Raw genomic sequence first — 19564 nt, 5'->3', positions numbered from 1 at the left:
TGGGAAGCATGGTCAGAGGAGAGCTACCTTTCCTCTGCCCATCCATTTTGAGTATGCTATAGACGTAATATTTATCCTCATGGAATCAAATCTTGAATAAAGATTTCTCTTCCTCTTACTTTGCATCCATGTTAGTCATCCCATCAGGTCTTACTTAAAAATTGTTTTAACAAGAAAGCCTTATTTTCAGGGTAATTAGCTGAGAGCCCATATCTATGGGAAGTTGTGGTTGGTCGAGAAAGGCCTCCCGCAGCCCGAAAGCTATCTAGGGCAAATCCTTGGAATCCATGAATGCCTTCTTAGTTGGAAAAGGAATCTTTTGCAGCTGTGGTTTATTTGAAGATCCTGAGATGTGTTAATCCTGGATTATCCAGGGGAACCCTAAATCCAATGACAAGTGTCCTTACAGCAGAAAGGCAGAAGGAGGGTTGAGACAGACAGGAGAGGAGAATACACAAAAGAGGTAGAGGCAATTTGACCATGGAGGCAGATTCAAGTGATGTAGCCATGGGCCAGGGTGACTGGAGCCCCCAGAAGCTGGAAGAGGCAAGGAATGGAAAGTGCTCTATTGTCACCAGAGGAGGGGCTGCCCTACCAACACCCTAATTTCAGACTTCTGACCTCCAAAACTGTGAGGCAACAAACTTATGTTCTTTTTTCACCAAATTCATGGTATTTTGTTACAGCACTCCAAGGAAACTAATATGGAAGTTATAGTAATAGAAACATTATATAGATTTTTTTTATTTTCAAGTTTACTTGAAATTTTGAAGGAAATGTAACTAACATGGGATATTAGGAATTAAAATTTCTTTTCATAATTTTAGAATTACTGAAGAGACTTCGGAAAATGTTTACACCTATAGCAAGTGCCCACATATCTGTGTAGGTATATTTTTCCTTTCTTTCACATTAAGGATGCTTTGGCAGAAACATTTGAGAAGTAGGATATTAAAAGATTAAAAGTCCATAATTAAAATCAAGAAGGGAAATATTTTACCTGGTTGCATTTATTTAACCAATTTTTGTAAGTTAAAATTATTGAAGGAGAATAATGGATACTCCTTAGAATACAAACAAAATTGGGGAGAAATAGAATAAGGTTTGATAAATAACCACTGAACCCCAGGAACTCTGCTAACCTCACTCATATATTATATGTCATCTCATTTAATCATCATCATAAGCCTAAATGTAAGCAAGTGTTGGTGTAAGACTAAAAATTAAATATATATATATATTTTTATCTGAGTTAGTAGTTTTTGATTCAGCAGTTCCAGTGAAAAAAAGCCCACTATTACTACCCTGTTTGAAGTTCCTCTATTAAAGTTCTGTTCAAAATTGTGATATAAGGCAGAAACATTTTAATTGGGTTTAGATATTTGTTTATATTGCTATATGATTGCCACAAAACGTTCGGTTCTCATCCATGACCTCACATACCTACAATTTTTTTTCTTGTCATAAGAACTTTTAAGATCTAATCTCTTAGCAAAATATACAGTACAGTGTTATTAACTATGGTTCCCATGCTGCGTATTAGACCCCCCAGGTCTTACTCACCTTATAACTGAGAGTTTGTACCTTTTGTCCACCTTCACCCATTTCCCCACCCCCCCTCCCCGTTTTCTGCAGCCCACATTTTTCCATCAGGAATCTGAAAAAATCACTGAAGGTTTGGAGGTAACAGAACAGAGTTCAGAGAGCATGCAGAAAAAGCTTCAAGGCAGCTCCTACATTGGCCCAGCGTCCAGCCTACCTTCCTGTGATGGGCTTCTCTCTCTCAAGATTGGAACCAGAGCCGCTGAGCCTCCAAACAGGAGAAAGAGGCTTCCCCAAAGGGGTCATAAATGACACAACTTTTAAGAAATTACTGGTTAGCACTGGAAGGAGTGCCGCAGAGTGAGCGGATTGAACCTGCCTCGGACAAAAAGCTCCTTTGTCATTCTACCACTAGATGGTGCTCTTAGCTAAGATTTTAGAGAGATTTCCAGTAAGGCGTTTTACTGCTTTATTTAACTTGCATCAGGGAATTCTGAGATACACACATACGTGTACGTATACATATACACACATGTATAAGTATGTATATATACATATATATATATATATTTCAAAGCAAGTTTGCCCTTGGAAATCTAGTACGGTATCATATGAAAACCAAGCAGAAACTGACAGTGGTGGTGTCTCTGCTGTGGGATGGTGGAGACACCCCTGCGGTGTTATCACCTTCCAGCTATTAAGTCTCCTGCAGCTTCCCAGGAGCCCCCACGGGAGGCACCAACAGTCCACGTGCATGTTCCGTTCCTTCCGCCTCCCTTGTTAATTCTCACTCTAGGAAAGCTGGATTGGAGTGTCCTGGTTCCTTCCGACCAGCTCTCTGGCCCCTTAGGGCCCTTGGCTTATCACGGTTGTTAATTTTACACTCTTGTGTGCAATTATTGATTGCTTCTCTGTGTCTGGAGGAGGTACTCACTGCCACTTTCCTGGAGCCCGGTGCAGTGGCTGGCACCTGCAGGTGTCAGCTGTGGGAATACAGGGTGGAGGTGTTTGGGACCTCTCCTTAGAGCATTGCCAAATAACTGCCATCCTCGTGAAAGCAAAATACATCCTGAGATGTACTTAGTGGTAAATAAACCACAAGAAGAGGGGTGGCAGAACGACCAGAAGTATACCATGGAGGTTCAGGGTACTGGTCAGACAAGTTCCATTGCTCTGCTAAGCCTCAGTTTCCTCGTGCATAGAAACAACCGCACCTCCTCTATTAGATAAGGCTTTGCACGCGGAGGGCTCAGCACAGCGCCTGATAAAGGCTCAGGAAGTTTGCTCAGCCCTTGGTCATCTGGTCTCTGCCAAGCAGCACCCTCGGAAAGGACAGTGGGAAGAACAAGAGCAGAGAGATTATTTCTGATTCCCCCTAAGCCACCAACTTAGACATCTTGCAAGCTAATATTTGTGTTGTGTGACCTTCCAGCTGCCAAGATTTCATTTGGTTGGAACACTGCAGATGAAGAGCTGGCCTCTTAAGGGGGGGTTGATTGGGGGGGATGTGGAAGGTCCAAATGACATGCCTTGGCTAAACTTGCCTGTGATGGGATTCTAAATTCTGTGCACATGTCAGTTTAATCAGGTAGTATTTCAGATTCTTTCCTGCTTCCAGGCCTGGGGTGACTGGTCATCCTGCATTCCCCATTCTGACCCCTAGTTACTTGGCCGCCCCTCCTATCCAGGAGCCCCTGGAGTTCTTTAAGTCTAAAGCCCCTTCACCCTGCAGCCTGCCTTTGGATTTTCCAGGTAGATTGGGGGGAGGGGGTTCTCACGGTGCTCCTTCAGGGAACCCCCATTTTGTCAATTTAACGGAGCTTCTGCAGATTCCTGGTTTCCCAGAGTCTGTGTTGCTACCTCTCAAATCTGTGAGCCCCTGAATGCTGCTCTTTGGCAAGGAGGTTCCCCTTGGGATAAAATGAGAATTTCTGAGCCCAGGAATGAGTTCCGATGTGGCCTCAGCGCTTCCCTCTTCCCTCCTACCACCCCGGGGCTGGGCGCCTGCCAGCGGAACAAGTGTGCCTTCTGTGAGCCCCAAAGGCGCCCCAAATCCCATCCATCCTGTGCTGTGGCCCCAGGTCGGCCCTGCTGCACCGCCCGCTCCCACACGAGCAGCGGGGCCCCCAGTGCGCGCTCAGGGCCGCCGCGGGAGGGGGGCGGGGGCGACGAGGGAGCTAGCTAGGAGAGCAAGGAGCCCAGCGTTCCACGTGCGCGGGGCGGAGCTGGGATCCCCCGGAACCACGTGGGGTCCGGACCGCCCGCCATGCTCCGCGGGACACCGCGCGCTCCACGTGCGCGTGGCGGGGCCGGCCGGTGCTTCTCAACAGAGGCGGGGACCGAACCCCAGCCAGGCGAGTAAACGGCGGCGAGCAGGGCAGGGCAGGCGGCGCGGGCAGGGGGCGGGGCCTGGCGGGCGGGGCCGCCAGCGTCCTATAAAAGGCGCAGCGCGGAGCCGGCTAACGTAGCGGCCACACCGGCAAAGCGGCTTCTGGCCGTTGGGAGTCGAGCGCCCCGTGACCGGCCCTGTCCGGCTCTGCCCTGCGCGGCCGGCGCGGCAGCATGGCGGGCTCGGGCCCGAAGCGGCGCGGGGCTGCGGCCCCCGCGGCGGCCGAGGAGGAGGAGCGGCAGGCGCGGGAGCGGATGCTGGCGGCGCGGCGCGCGGACTGCGCGGAGGGCGAGGGTGTGACCCTGAAGCGCAGCATCACGCTGCTCAATGGCGTGGCCATCATCGTGGGCACCATCATCGGCTCGGGCATCTTCGTGACGCCCACCGGCGTGCTCAAGGAGGCGGGCTCGCCAGGGCTGGCGCTGGTGGTTTGGGCCGTGTGCGGCGTGTTCTCCATCGTGGGCGCGCTTTGCTACGCAGAGCTCGGCACCACCATCACCAAGTCGGGCGGCGACTACGCCTACATGCTCGAGGTCTACGGCTCGCTGCCCGCCTTTCTCAAGCTCTGGATCGAGCTGCTCATCATCCGGCCCTCCTCGCAGTACATCGTGGCGCTCGTCTTCGCCACCTACTTGCTCAAGCCGCTCTTCCCCACCTGCCCGGTGCCCGAGGAGGCCGCCAAGCTCGTGGCCTGCCTCTGTGTGCGTGAGTATCGGCCCCGGGACCCCGGCGGGCGGACGGGTGGGGGGCGCCGAGCCGAGGTCGCCGCGCGCCCGCGTCCCGGGCCCGTCCCCGCACTCCTGGACCATCCCCACATCCCGCGGCCCCGGGCCGACCCCGCAGTTTTAGACTGAGGGCACTAGCCCCAGAACCCACGTGCGTTTCATTCATTCGCTTCCTCACCGCCTTGGGAATTCTGCAGGCAGCAGCGTCCCCGCCCAGAGCCTCTGGCCGGAACTAACCTTCCCACTTAGTCCATCCAGAGCCCTTGGAGCTGAAGCAATCTCCTTACTTTCTTGCGAGGCACCCACGTGGAGTGCCTGAAAAGCCAACTTCCTGTTTATTTGAGTTCCCAAAGGGTTACTCTTTATCAAGAGAGAAATTGTAGTTTAAAAAGGAAAATACCATAAAAAACCCACACCTCATTCAAACCAGCTAATCAGGAAAGGCTGACTCATACAAAAGCAATAGTAAGAAGATTCTGTGTGGGCAGTGAGTGAGCTGCTCGTGTAGGCAGCAGTGTTGAGTCCCCTGAAGGTTGCCTAGTGAGTTGTAAAAGAGAGGTGCTTGGCTGAGGCTTCAATGTGTGCCGGGTGGCTTTGGGGTCCCAAGTTGTGCTGAAATACAGCCATTGGGTACAGTCCAAATGTTGGTGGATAAGGTCCCAGTATGTTGGTGGAGGAGGTCCTGGTACGTTTGGTGGGCTGTTTTCCGGTGGGATTTCAGGAAAAAAATAAAATCATTTGTACCAAAAGCCACGTAATTTTCTTTGCTTTTTGGCTGCTGCAATTTTACTCCTACCCCTTGGCAAACATCTAAGGAGGCTGGCAAGACGGAAGTGTCCTGCTTTCAGAGCTGCCACCTGATTTGAGGCTCTGTCTGCATCTTGACAGGGCACAGAAGTGCAGAGCCAACAGGGCTGGTTTGTGGTTTCTGTCCGGGCCCCAAGACTCAGGGGACTGTGCCCATCATCCCTTGGAGTGGCTCTGACCAGCAGTCCATGCTGATTGCTCTTGGGATTCTGGAGCGTGGGGACCAGCTTCCTGCATAAGCTCACTGCGTGGTGGTGGTAGTGTTGAGGGGCTTTCAGAACTCTGAGGCACGCTCTGGGAAGTGGTGACCCCAGGAGACCTGAGATCCTGACAGAGCAACTACTTTGGGGGGAGGGGGGCATTTTGCCTTTGGGGGGAGTCTCAGCGATGAGGATCTCAGCTTATAAAAACCTTTGGTCCAAACGTAGGAATAGCCACAGCAACAGTCGATCTGCCTGAGGACGGGGGAACCTGTGGCTTCTGGTGGGCTTCTCAGACGATGCTTTGGGCTGAGTAAGGAAAAGCCTCAATTAAAGAATTTTAATTGTGCGATTTTCATCATTGCTAGATTTTATTTAATGTTTCGGCCTAGGACGTAATGACATAATACTGCCTTTAAAGGGCCCACTTTCTAGTCTTGGAAAATGGATCCCTTACTTTCTTAAACTTTTGGGTTTAAGCAGGTAAAGGCTCGGGATGGATTCTGGAGGGGCTGTGGTGGGTACACCCTCACCAGGACTCCAGTCACCAGCGTGGAGGGTCACGTGAACAGCACCTCTTTTGGTGTGAGGTAGCGTGACGTTGTTCACGTGTCCATCAGCCATTCTCAGCTCTTTTCCTCTGAACCACCCATGTGAGTGTGTTGTGTGTGTGCGTGTGTGTGTGTGTGTGTGTTGCTTTTTCTGATGGAAAGGAGGTTTTTCAGTAACAAAAAGGGATACGTTGTCTGCAGGAGTGAGCACTAGTCTAGAGCCTGCTGTGTCTAGAGGGGGACGTGGGCCTGTCCGAGGCTGGCGGAACTCGGAGCCGCTGGCACGGGCTGCTCTCATGGGCACGGAGAAAGGTTATGGCCATCCAGGGAGGGGGCCTGCTCTTCGGGTTGTCTGAGAAGGCAGCAAAAAGCCACAGAAAGTTTCTGAGTGTTGTTCGATTATTGCACACAGGCTGGGTTCTAGAACCTCTCCTCGAGAGGAGAAAGGGCCTTCTGCATCGCGTGCTTCCTGAGCCCCTCCCCGCAGGGGGCACGTGCACCCCTGGCCCAGCAGCCCGCGCTGGTGCTTCATGAACGGCCCCAGGGCCTGCTCTTTGGACACTGTATCATGGGTTCTGGAGCCACGTTCTTCTCGGTTTTGCTAGTTGATCTTTCCTGTCCCCTGGTCTCGCCCCAGGACAGCTCCTTTCTGCTTATTGTGACTCAGGTTGGCTTTGTTGCTTAGAATGATCCCACCGACAGTATAAATGGGGGGAGGGGAGGAGTCCCTTTTCTGTTAGGTCTGACAAAATGGGGCCCTTTCATGGTGTGGCCCTGGTGTTTCCATGTGTTTAATGAGTCATGAAGGTGAGAGAGAGACACGAGCTCCGTAACTCTTTGCCGATGGCCCCGGGAGTTTGGCGTGAGTCTAGGTTTGCACGGGTTATTTATCACTTAGCGAAAACTTGGTAGAAAACTTGGTAGCGTTTGTTTGAGATTCCGGGGACACTGGGTTTTATCTTTGCGGCAGAAGTCACTCGGGAGAGGTGAGGTTCTCGCCTGGCCGGGTTTTCATCTGCAGTTTCTCTAGCCTTCCTGGCCGCCTCTGTCTGTGATGGGTCCAGTGGGATCTGGAGAGGCTGGACGAGGCATACGCAGAGAGGAGCTGCCCAGGGCAGGTACCTGGGAGCCACTGTGGTTCAGAAACAGCTGCGACCGAACTGAGTCCTTTACCTCGTGGGGAAGCTCCTAGGAGAAGGGGTCTGAACAGGCCCCCATCTCCCTCTGCTGGATCGGGGCCTGCCTCAGTTGTTGTGGTCACTCCTGCCCAGGACACGTAGGTGTCAGGGAAGTGGCCGCAGACCTGGTCGCCCGCCCTTCTCGCTCCCTCTCCCACTGGGGAGGACGGCCACCTGGACCCCCTAGTTGTCATGCACATCATCCATCCATCTTGTAGAACCTGGCAGGTCTGCTGGTGGCCAAGAGTGGACGCTGCGTCCCCTTCCAGCTTGGTGGCCCTTGGTGCGGCCTGGAAAGCACTTCCTTCCTGCCTTCTCACAGGGGACAGACCGGGTTGCCCAGGCTCCCCTAGAGTGAGCTGCCCCCGCCCCCCACTGTCACCCTTACTCGGGCAAACCTGTGTGGAGTGGGGGCAGGGGGTCCTCAGCTGTTGTTCCTCTGGGGACCCATGACCTGAGATGTTTTCCGCTGGTGTCAGGTAAAGAGCCTGCGTTCTGCACGTGGACAGACCCGGGTTCTGATTTGAGAAATTCGCAGGACCTCCCAGCCTCAGTTTCCGCGTCTGTGACATGGGGGTTCATGGTGGGTGTTTGTGAGGACCCTCGGCCACTGCATGTCTAACGAGCATGGCACCCAGGGACCCCAGTCACACAGTGGCTGTGACTGTTCTCAGCCGTGTCCTCCTTCTGGCGTTCGCCCTTGACCTTCTGAGCCACCCTGCAAACTGCTCTCCTCCCCTCTATTAGTGGAAAGAAGGAAGGAGAGCGTTAGAGAGGAGGAGGGAAGGCCAGCGTCTCCCCGTCCGGGGCCGAGCTGAGCTGCCCATCGCACAGGTGGCACCGCGGCCCTGCCTGGGGGGCGGTCCCGCCCAGGGCTGGGGCACAGCTGTCCCCCGCAGGGGAGGGTGCAGATGAGGCAGGGGTTTGGTGGCTGGGGTGAGCCGTGGCCAGCTGGCCCCAGGCTAAGTTGGTCGGTTGGGGTCATGAGCCGAAGGGGGTGGGGTGTGGCAGCACACCCTCTCCCCCAGGCTTCCCGGCGTGGCCCCCCTCCTGGCATGTCCACCGCTGTGTCCCCGGGCCTCACAGGCCTGTCACAGCGAGACCGGCACACAGCCCGAGACCGGCACACAGCCCGAGACCGGCACACAGCCCGAGCCCGGCTCAGGGTGTCTGGACGCCTGCCAGCCGCCCGGCCTGAGCCCCTCGCCACGTGAAGCAGAGGCTTCTGGGTGTTTCCAAGGAGCTGGCAACCCCAGAATCGCGAGCTGTGAGCTGAGTGTAGACGACAGCACGGTAATTAGCCCTGAAATCCGACTTCCTGGGCCAGACATGAAAGCGCTCCCGCCCGGGTCACGGGGCGTGGCGGGTGCTTCACAGAGCGCATGACTGAGGGAGGGCATTGCTGACCCTTTTCCCCTGGGTCACGGACCCCTTTGATGATCCCGTGGAACGTGCAGACCCTGCTCAGAGGTGTCCACCCTGCTGGTTCACCCCAGACTCACGGTGAGAGCTTCCCAGAGCCCCGGGGCCCCGTCCGGGTTGGGAGCCTCCCCCGCCCCCCGAGAGCGGTGCCCCCGTCACGGCATAAACGGCCCAGCCTTGGAAATCAGTGTCATCACCCCCACTTTACAGCCAGCGGGGCTGTGGCGCCCTTCTCCTCCGGAGCCGCCTCTGTCATCCGGCGTGGGGACACGGCCGTGTCCGTGCTGAGGGTATCAGGCGTCCGGGACAGTGTCGGTCGCCACGTCCAGGCGCCCGGTCGTCAGGGGCGCACGCTAGTGGATCTGAGGTGTGTGTGTGCCCTGGGCTCTCCGGGAGGCACTGCCCCCGCGCTGTGGGGAGTCAGACCCCTTATAGGGAGCCATCTAGAAAAACCTCCCTCTTCCTCTCAGAACTTTGCAGACGGGCTTCCAGGGCAGGGTAGCTGACAGCTGCGCCAGGGGCCATGGGCCCTGTCCTGTGCCCACGCTGGCCTCCAGTTCCGGTCCCCTCCTTCGGCGACTCACAGCAGGTGCCGGGGGCCGGGGGGCACGTGATTCCACACCCGCAGTCAGTCAGGGTGACCTTCCGGGGCCCTGGTCTGGGTGAGTGGCTGGGGGAGCTGCCCAGAGCACGCCTGTCCCCCCAGCGGGCTTTGCACTGTCCTCTCCCCCCAGCAGGACCACTGCCCAGTCCAGCAGCTTCTTGGCTCCATGGCTGGGGGCCCATGTACATCCTGGCAGGAGTTCCCCACCCGGCTCTTTCCTCAGTGCTGGCAGGATCCTGAATTCTTGCTTGGGAGGGTGGGCTGACCGGGCAGCCTGAGGGAGGGGTGTGGCTTTACCCCCAGGCCTGTCCGTCCAGACCTGCCTTCAGGCAGGGGCGTTCTCTGGGCGGCGCCACCCTCCCCCGGGGGATGTGCCTGCTCCTGAAGCCTCCAGCACCAATCTGGAGAACACAGGGAACCCAATCTGCCCTCTGAGTCACCCTGACCTTGGCTGCTGGCTGGCAGCCTGATGTCTGTGAGTCGCCCCGAGCGGAGCCAGTACAGAACCGAGGCCTCTGCCCAGAGACGTGGGCCCGTGGCCCACTGTAACCCCGTGGCCACCCAGCGATTTGTCCCTGTCCACGTGGGCTGCCCAAGGCCGGTTCGGCACTCAGCCCTCGGCATGGACGCTGGCCGCAGGGCCGTGTCCTCACCTGGTCCCCTTCTAGGGCGCCCTGTCAGCCTGAGTCAGCTGGAGGGCCTGCGAGGGCCCTGGCTCCGTCTCTCCGGCTGCGTGACCCGGGGCCTGGGTGCTGGGCCTCTCGGGGCCCGTGTTTCAGAGCCTGGAGGAGGGCGGGGCGGTCACGTTGTGCCTGCAGAGGGTGTGTGATTTGCCGGCCCATCACGGCAAGGGTCTGGTGTTGGAGGGACTGTCCAGGAACGCAGCACGACAGAGCAGGTGAGCCTGGCACGGCAGCAGGTGGCGGGACCCTGGCTGGGCACCCCACAGAGCAGCAACCCCGTGCTACCGGCCGTCGTGTCAGAGCCCTGCAGAGCTGAGGGGAAGGACAGGGCGGGCGTGGGGTGAGGGCGGCCGGGAGGGGCGTGGGGAGAGAAGATTCCCCAGGCGGCCTGTTCCACGAGGGGCTGACAGCTCGGGCTGAGGAGCCGAGTTCAGGGGTCTGGGCGGGGAGGGAAGGTCACCAGAGTCCGGTCATGAGCACTTATTCCTGGGTCGGGGGGTTGGGGGGCCGGCTCACCTGCCGAGGCACAGAGGGTCGTCGAGGGTCCACGTCTGGCCTCATCCCAGGTGACCAGGGCTTGCCCTCTGGCCGTGTGGGGAGGGACTCTCAGCCCGGGCTGTTGTCCAGGGTCGTAGGGTTCTGAAGTCAGCCCTGCCAGGCCCCCCCACCACCGAGACAGCCTGCTTCTGTGCCCCGCACCCAGCCGTCCCCTCCCCTCCAAGGGTGTCAGTAGACATGTGTTCGTGGTGGGTGGGGCCCTGTGGGACTTGCCCTGGTTGGTGGGTCTCTTCCCTGGCTGCACCTTGGACCACGTGGTCGGGAGGACTGCCGCCCAGGCCCTCCCAGGCAGAGCCAGGTCTGTAATAGTGCACACAGTGTGTGCTGGGGGAGCGGGGGGTGGAGCCTGTCACGGGCAGCCAGGGTTGAAGACCCCAGTCGAGTGGCCAAAACATGGGAGTGGGACTTAGGAGGCCTGGGCGTCCTCACCCTACTCCCCTGGCTACTACTGTGTGATTTCCGGCAAGTCAGACAACCTCTCTGAGCTCCATTGACCCCAACTAGCAAATGAGGGGGCTGGGTGGATGCTGCATTGTCCTCTCACCCTCAGGTGCTGCAGCAGGTTTGGTGGGGGGAGATTCCAGACCACAGAGGTGCGATCCAGGGATGGAGACTAACCGCGGAGTCCCCTGCACACACAGCCTCGGCCATCCTCAGCTTGTTTTCACTCGGCAGGCGTGCCAGTCGGCGTGTCTGTATGTTAAAATGCACCCGTGGGGCCAGCAGCATTATTCCTGTTTAGCTGATGAGGAAACAGAGGCTCAGACCCGCTGAGTAACCTGCCTAAGGTCACGCAGCATGTTAGAAATCAGGGCCAACTTGGAGGGGGGCTCCCTCCTATGGGTCCTGGCTGTCCTTGGGGCCGGGGTTGGAGGCGGGGGGACTTTTGGGAATCTCTGTATTCTGCAGGGCTCTGCTTCAGAAGAACCCCAAAAAGTGAGACTTGCGGGGTTTCTGCTAACCTCAGGGCTTGGGTGTCAGCAGATCTCAGAGTGGACTGAATCTGCTTTTTTCTGGTGTGTTTTGTTTATTATTATTATTTTTAATTTATTTTTGTTTTGGATGTGTTGCTGTGCAGGAGCTACTCTTCGTTGCGGTGCACGGGCTTCTCATTGCGGTGGCTTCTCTTGTTGAGGAGCACGGGCTCTAGGCATGTGGGCTCCCAGGAGTTGTGGCACGTGAGCTCAGTAGTTGTGGCTCACGGGCTCTAGAGCGCAGGCTCAGTAGTCGTGGCTCACGGGCTTAGTTGCTCCGTGGCATGTGGGATCTTCCCAGGCTAGGGATTGAACCCGTGTCCCCTGCCTTGGCAGGCAGACTCCCAACCACTGCGCCACCAGGGAAGTCCTGGTGTGTTTTGAAATGAAGTGTCAGCCCTGTTCCTGATATGTGCTGAGACCCCACCACCAAGCAGGGGGAGCTCTGTGGCCAGGCGTCACCCAGCCCCAGTTAAAAATGGAAAACGTGAAACACGTTCCAGGGCTGGTCGCATTTGAAAATGTGACTCCGCCTGTTAGCAATTCTTTCTGCAGGAAATCAGTGGCTCGACAAGGGCGGGGGTGTTTGAGGGGCATCGTCCCAGCTGGACTGAGGTTTCGTGTCCGTTTGCTCCTGCGGCCGCTGCCTCTCTCTGCGGAGATCAGACACTGGAATTGGAGCCCTTGGTCCCACCTGAGCAGCCCCTGCCCCTGAGAATTCCTTCATTTTCTTTCAGTTTTCCAGACTCTCTGGAGGCTCCGATCTGGAGTGGCCGGTGGTGGGGTCCTGGGTGGGTCAGGAGCCGGACTGTCACCCTGAGTGGGCTCTGTTTTTGAGCACGCCTGGAAGCGAGGTCGCCTTCTCAGATGTTTGGGGTACAGTTGGGTCCTGTGCGTGCACTCTCTTTGAGCCAGTAAAGGTGAATTACACGTCGTGAAGTCACCCACTGGTTCTCCCTGAACCGTCAGAAATGCAGGTTCTCGGGCCTGCCCAGTCAGGTGCTCTGGGTTGCGGGGACCTGTTTTACGAGGTCCTCAGGGACTCTGATACGCTCCGGGGTGGGAGACCTATCTGTTATTAGGAGGCAGCAGAGTTAGGGCAGGAAGGGAAGATGCTGGGTGGGGGAGGCACAGGCCTTCCTGGGGGCCAGGCCTGGGATGGAGGGGGCTCTCCTCAAGCCCAGTGGATATCTGGGTGTCCAGGACCAGAGCAGAGGGCCCGATGCACCGAGCACCCACTGTGAGCCCTGGGTCCCCGTGTGCTGGGCGGATTTGGACAGTAGAGTAAAGGCAGGACAAGAACGCCAGAGCGGCTGGATGCTTTGTCGGTGGTCACCCCCGCTGCTGGCCACTCTCCCAGCCACCTGGGTCACGCAAGCCCAGGGTTTCACTGGCCACAGTCGAGGAGCCTCGGCCCACCTGCAGCCAGGGCTCCGGGTCCAGGTGCCCAGCGAGTGCTGCTATTTGGCGGGTAGAGGCTCCGGGCGGCGGGTGGGCTGGCTGCCTGGGCCCAGGGCTCGTCCGGCCTCAGTCACAGGGGTCAGCTGCTACCCCAAGAGACCGGGCTGGCCCGGCTTCCTGCAACACGCCCAGCCTGCCAGCCACATCCTCTCCTGTCTCGGGGGCCGCCGGGGACCTGCCAGCAGAGCTGTGGGTAAAACGGTGCTCCTCTGCCTGGCATCTTGGCCCCTCTCACCTGTGTGGGGTGGCAGTTACTGCTGGGCCTCAGACTGTCTTTGCCTTGAGTATTGGCCGTTTTTATTAAGCGTCCTAAAGCCACGTGCAGAAAGCACCTTTTTCAGAGACTCATTTGAGGACGCCACTGGCGGTTTAGTAGGACTCACTTGGTAGTGAGGTTCTAGGCTCTGGGGCTCTGACCCGTGGACGCTGCATGAAACCCAAGTGATACCTGCACTCCCCTTTCCATCCTGGGGGGACGGTCCCTACAGACACTGGGCCGGGGACGAGGGAGGGTCCACGGCTGCGACCCCATCAGAGACGTGGGGACAGTAGATGGGTTTTCTGACGAGTGGGGGGCCAGCCATTCCCCAGATGCTTTGGTTTCAGATGGTTCTGTTGGCCTCGGTCATGACCTTGTCTGGTGTGTTTGTCCTCGAGTCAGCGGAGGGGGTGAGGGTGAGGGGACCCCCGGGAGTGCCAAAGGCACTGAGTGATGGAGAGCATGCGGCAGGTGCTCATACTTTGCCCTTGTTGCCAGGATTGTTGAAGATTTTGTTACCGGCATGCACAAAATCCAGGGACAGCCCTGGTCACTGGGCCTGATAAATCCCATCAGGGTGTTACCCTCTGTCAGAGAGGGAAATGGATTTGGGTGTGTGTTTTTTTTTGTTTTTTTTTTTAACTTTAAAAATTTTTTATTTTATTTTCGAGTACAGTTGATTAACAATGTTTTGTTAGTTTCAGGTGTACAGCAAAGTGATTCAGTTATACATATACACGTATCTATCCTTTTTCAAATGCTTTTCCCGTTTAGGTTGTTACAGAATATTGAGCAGAGGGGCTTCCCTGGTGGTCCAGTGGTTAAGACTCCATGCTTCCAATGCGGGGGGTGCAGGTTCGGGGAACTAAGATTTGGGTGTGTTTTTTGTATTCTGTTTTGTTTTGTTTTGGTGTTTTTAAATGAAAACAGGCCCCCTTGCATTTCAAGCCCTCCCTTGCGAGTGAGGCAGCCAGCCGGCTGCGCAGCGTGTACCGGGGGCTGGGAGGCTGGCCCGCAGCGGCTGACAGCTGACAGCAGCCTATGTGTGAAGAGTTGTCATTGGGACGTGGACCCTGGGGCCTGGAGAGTGAGATAACCAGTCGGTCAGGCCGGGGTGAGAGGTCACGCCAGGCGAGGCTGGGCGGGAGCCTTTGGGAGCTGCTCAGATAAGCGCCCTCCTGGAGGAGGCTGGTGGCACCCGTATGCTGGTGGGCGGAGCAGTGCCAGCTTTCCCGCCGGCCACCCTGTGCTCAGGGTCTGGGAGGGTCCCGGAGGCGCTACCCAAGGGGGTCCTGAGAAATAACAGATGGGGGAGCTGCCGTGCGTCCCCGAGCCCGTGGGCCAGCCCCTGTCCTCGGCCCGGGTGGCCCCCTGGGCACGTGTGGCCCTTGTGGTCTGCAGACAGGACTCTGAACTCAAGCCACCTGGTCGGCCAGGCCGCAGCTGGAGTTGGCGCTCATGGCCCGGCTCTAAGTGTGACCAGCTGTCCCCAGGGCCACGGGGTGAGAGCAGCCCAGGAGGCCAGCCAAGGGGTTCTCCCTCCCCCACTGGGCAGCACTTCCTGCTGTCTCGGACACGAGGGTGGGGTACAGGTGGAGCCCCTGGGGTGGGGGGGGGGGGGGTGGACCAGGGTGTGAGTGCGAGTTCGTGGGTCCGTTGGCAGAGGGACGGTGACTTTGCAGAGGGTGGCGGGCCCTCCAGCACAGCCCCGGGGCCCCTGGCTCACTTGCGAGGTTGAGCTGGGGCGCCCCTGCAGGCCAGCCGGGTGGCCATGTCACAGCAGGACGAGGGCAGGACAGGCACAGCCCTGAAGGGCGGGCTTCCCGCTTGGCCTGTGGGACCAGCCGCCAGGCCCCGCCTGTGCCCGCCTTCTGCCCACAGCCCGCTGCCACTCCTCTCCGGAGGCCACCGGGCTCTATCTCCCTGGCCCCAGCTGTTGCGGGGTGCTTATCTGGGGGGTGCTGGCACGGGGAACCCCGACGGGGCCGGCTGCCAGCGGGGTGACCTCCCGCCAGTGTGCTGGCCTCACCCAGCAGCCCGCCTGCGGGTGCCCTGGGGTAGACTGCCCTCCCCCTGCCACGCAGCAGACCCTTGTGTGACACCCGGAGCGTCTCGTGTCCCTGTCACCTCCCTCCATCCCGCGGGTGTGGAAGCTGAGGCTCTGAAGAGTCAGGCACCTTGTCCGGGTGATGGGGCCTAAAACCAGTGTAGCCGACAGGCGAATCCAGCCTCCCAGCACTGCTTTCCTTAAGGCTAAGAGACACGGGTCCTAGTGAATCCCCTTATTTACTTCAGATTCTACTTCATTTCAGAGTTTTTTAGAAAGGACGCTAGGGAGGTTAATAAAGCGTTTGTTTACTCATCAGCTGAAGTCAGTGGACATGAAAGTTTCATCCTATGTTTCAGTTCTTCCTTCTATAAAAGAAGTGAATATTACAAAGTCCGCTTTGTTCTGGGATCCAGCCCGTTCCCCTCCCTGCTGCAGACGGCCAGCCCGGCCTCGCCTGTCCACTCTCTGACACGGAGCTGAGCTCGTTGAGCAACACCCTCTGTCCACAGGGGCTCGGACGCCTGCCGGGGGGCTCCGCTCCGCACAGGCAGGGTGGCACCCTGTGTTCCTGAAGGGGAGGCCCTTGGGGCGGTAGAGGAGGGGCCCTGGGCCTCGGTCCGTCCCGCCCCCAGTGACCACCGCCGTGGGACGGCCCTGGGGCCGGGGCTCTGGGCCAGCCACACCCCCTTCCTGGATCCTCCGAGCCCTTATCTGTGAGGTGGGGAGAGGTGCCCCTGCTCCCCTGGGAGTGCAGACCCCAAATGGGGTGAGTCAAACCAGGTGAGTCGTGCAGCGGTGGCAGTGAGGGCAGCTGGGCGGGGCTGGCGGCGGGAAGAGCCACCTCCCCGTGTGTGGCTTGGCCACGGCTCTCCCCACTTCCTGCCCGGTATGAATGGAGGGGTGTGATGCAATCTGTCAGCCTCTTGGCACATCCGGAAGGGAAGGCCTCAGGGCTGTCACATTCCCCATAATGTGCGACTGTCCCGGAAAAGCCCCCTCCCCGCCTTACTGTGCACAGGCTCCCTGGGGCCGGTGGTGGGAAAAAACCTGGGTTGCCCTCCAAGGCCCCCTCACCCTGGGTCCCAGCCACATGGCAGGTCGCACCAGCCTGGATGCCCAGGAGAAGGGAATTCCGCTGTTCAACCTCCTCCCCCGCCCCCGCCCCCGACCTGGCGGTGGGAGATCAGACGGGCCTCGGAGATCTGGGTCTGCCCCTAGCACCATGTACAGGGGTCCTCTCTGAGCCTCTGTTTCCTCTTCTGTGCTGGGAATGGCAGTGCTGATGTACTTAATACGGGACAGCTGTCTCCGCATTGGTCCCGAGGGCCTGGACTGAGAGTGTGTCCACCCCAGGGCCACACGGTGAAGGTCACTGGTGCTGTTTGTCCCTTGCACACGTCGGCCCCCCGCATCTGAGCCCGGGCTCAGCTCCTGCTGCTGGAGATGGCTTCAGTGCTGTGACATGGATACTTTGTCCACACGTTCTCACAGCCTCGTGTTAAGTCCCACCACCCTGAGGCAGCTCATTTTACCACGAGCCTCTGACAGGCTCGGACTCGGCCAGGGTCCCCACGAGTGAGGGCCACTCCAGGTCCAGGTCCATTTGTGACAGCTCTTTGCCTTCATGTCTGGTCTGGGAACATCTGAGGGTTTCAGTTTAGGAGTAGCAGCCAAAAGCAACGGGCTTTGAAGCAGTTTTCAACCTGAACTTTCTGAGGGCATAGCAAACAGTCTTGGTCAGCCGCTGCATCAGCCAGGCTTAGAGCAGCAAAGAGAAAGTGACGGGGGAGGGTGGGATTTGGGTATCAGTTAATTTCCGGAAGAGATAAGCGTGGGCGGGGTGCAGTGTGGGCCCGCGGTCCTAACCAGAGCTCAGGGGGCCATTTCCTGTTTTTCTTACACCTGAACTGTCAGGTCTCATGTAGTTAATTAGCCTGGATTTATTTCTTTGCGGCCTTCTCTCACATTGTAAAAGTACATGTAATTGATTTAGCTGGGAAGAAGCCACGTGGCATCTGTCAGCCCGGGGTTGGTTCTGTCTGGAGCAGAAGCCGGGTGCAGACTTTCTCACCCACCGCAGCCCTTGGGAAAAGCCGGTGTGTGCGGGGCATGGTGGACAGACGCCCTTCCCTTGGGTGCAGGCTGTGCTGGTTAATGTTTGACCGCCAGCCTGCCGAGAATAAAAGGCCCCACTTGTGCCCCGACCATCTCCCTGGGTAGCTGGCGTCAGCAGTGGCGTGGGCACCGGAGCGCTGGCCTCACGGCGTGCGTGTTTCCACGTGGGACTCGGCGGAGAGGTAGGACTCGGAGTAGGAAGGCACGGGTGTGGAGTGTTAGTTTGTTGCCTTTGTTTTAATCTAATTTTGTTTTGTGGTGAGTTTGCAGAGTGGCTGCTCGCGAGGTCCCTGAACACTAAGCGCTGCCTCCACCTCTGCTCAGGACGTGGAGGGGTCTCCCTGGGGTCCCAGGCGGGGCCTGCGTGTGTCGGTGCATTTGGGGAGCCTGGCTTAGCTGCCCCCCTGTGTCCCCTCCCCCTCCCCGTGGTGGTGACTGGCGTGGAGTTTGGGTCTTTAGTATCTGCTGTGACACCAGCCGCAGAGCTGGTGCTTGTTTGCTCTTCTCACCACTGGGACCCTGGGCTGTGCATCTCCTTCAGCCCCCGTGGACCCCCCCCGCCGAGCTTGTCAGGCTGACGCTGCGCCCCCTGTGTCCCTGTGGGAGCCTACGAGGACCCTCTGAAGAGAGGGTTCCCACCTTGAGAAGTTCGGGTGCCTGTGGGAGAGCCTGACACTTGTGCTGAAGTGTCAGGTGGGAGCAGCAAGGTGACTGAGCCCCCCCCGCCCGGGATGGCAGCTTGTGCGTTCAACCTGCTCTGAGCGCAGCGCCCTCCTCGAGGGCTGCTGCGGGAGGGACTCAGGTGGCGGTGGGGTGTTGAAATTCATTCATTAGGACAAAAAGGCCTTTTTGGCAGCCTGGGGGGCACCTGGGCTCACAGCTCTCTCTCAGCCTGTGACTTCGGGGCTGGGGTTCTCCCCGCCGGCCCCTCTGCCCGCGTTTCCGCGGGACTCACTCGCTGCCCCTGTCTCCACAGTACTGCTCACGACCGTCAACTGTTACAGCGTGAAGGCCGCCACCCGCGTCCAGGACGCCTTTGCCGCGGCCAAACTCCTGGCGCTGGCCTTGATCATCCTACTCGGCTTCATCCAGATCGGGAAGGGTGAGTGCAGCCCCTGGGGTCTCCCGGCTGTCCCGGGAGGCCCTGCTGAGCCTGGGGGGGGTGTGCGGGGAGGGGGAGGGGTCCCCATCTCTGAGCGCCTGGCCCCAGATCCACCGCCTTAGCTAACGGGTGTCGCTGGAGTCGGCGCGTCACGTGGTCCCAGGAGAAGCACTGACGCTGAGTTAGGCGGGCGGAACGTCACCCGGCGGGTCGTCCGTCCCAGAGCAGCGGGAGAAATGGGTCCGCCACGCAGAGGCCGCTGTCCTGCCCGCACGGGGCGGGCATGGTGGTGACCGGGGTGGGCGGTGGTTCGTGGGGAGAGCTTGGCGACGTGCCTGCTGCATTAGGAGCGCGGCCGAGAGGTGCTGTTGCCAGTGCGCCAGATCTTCCACACGGGAACGTGCCCCCCCGCCCCCAGCAGGGTCCCCATGCCCTGTGGATGGCTGCCCGCCAGGCCGACCCCTCCCATGATGGGCGCCGACGCAGCGGCGTTTGGTGGCAGTGTGTCTTCCTGCTGGGCCGCATTCTCGTGAGTGTGCCGCCAAGTTTATGCTGTGGGCGGGTGGAGTCTCCCCGTTTCTGGCTACTGAGAGGGATGCTGTCGGGAACATTCTCGGGGGTGTCTTTTGGTGAACGGAGGTACTGGCTTCTCCAGGACGGCTGGATGGCAGGCCACGGTAGCCCTCTGCGTGGCTGCCACAGATCTGTGGTCTCGTAGGGACTGAGGTCACCGTAAGGACACAGAGTAACACCACCCCCACCCCCGTAGCCCCGTGTGTCGGGGAGCGGGGAGACCAGCCTCTGTGTCGCCTGGCTTCCTGGGATCTCAGGTTCCAGCATCTTCCTAAAGACAAGACTTTGTCTGGGGGACGCTGGCCGGGCTGGGTTCCGGGTACCAGGAGTGCTGACGGGAGCACTACGGGAGCTGAGGGACCCCCTGCCGT

General features: G+C 58.4%; 1 protein-coding gene across 1 annotated transcript in view; it reads left to right on the top strand.

The window, feature by feature from the left end:
* Positions 1-3986: 3986 nt before the first annotated feature.
* The window catches only part of SLC7A5 (solute carrier family 7 member 5), a 32979-nt gene continuing 17401 nt past the window's right edge, over positions 3987-19564 (top strand). The window contains exons 1-2 of the mRNA XM_082436914.1: positions 3987-4636; positions 18495-18620. Of these exons, the coding sequence (XP_082293040.1) occupies positions 4105-4636; positions 18495-18620 (658 nt within the window). The 5' untranslated portion in view covers positions 3987-4104. The remainder of the gene's footprint in view (positions 4637-18494; positions 18621-19564) is intronic.

The sequence above is a fragment of the Balaenoptera physalus genome, assembly GCF_965194825.1.
Source record: "Balaenoptera physalus genome assembly, chromosome: 19".
Classification (NCBI taxonomy): domain Eukaryota; kingdom Metazoa; phylum Chordata; class Mammalia; order Artiodactyla; family Balaenopteridae; genus Balaenoptera; species Balaenoptera physalus.
The sequence above is the reverse complement of the archived record's forward strand: the minus strand, read 5'-3'. Positions and strand labels throughout refer to the sequence as shown.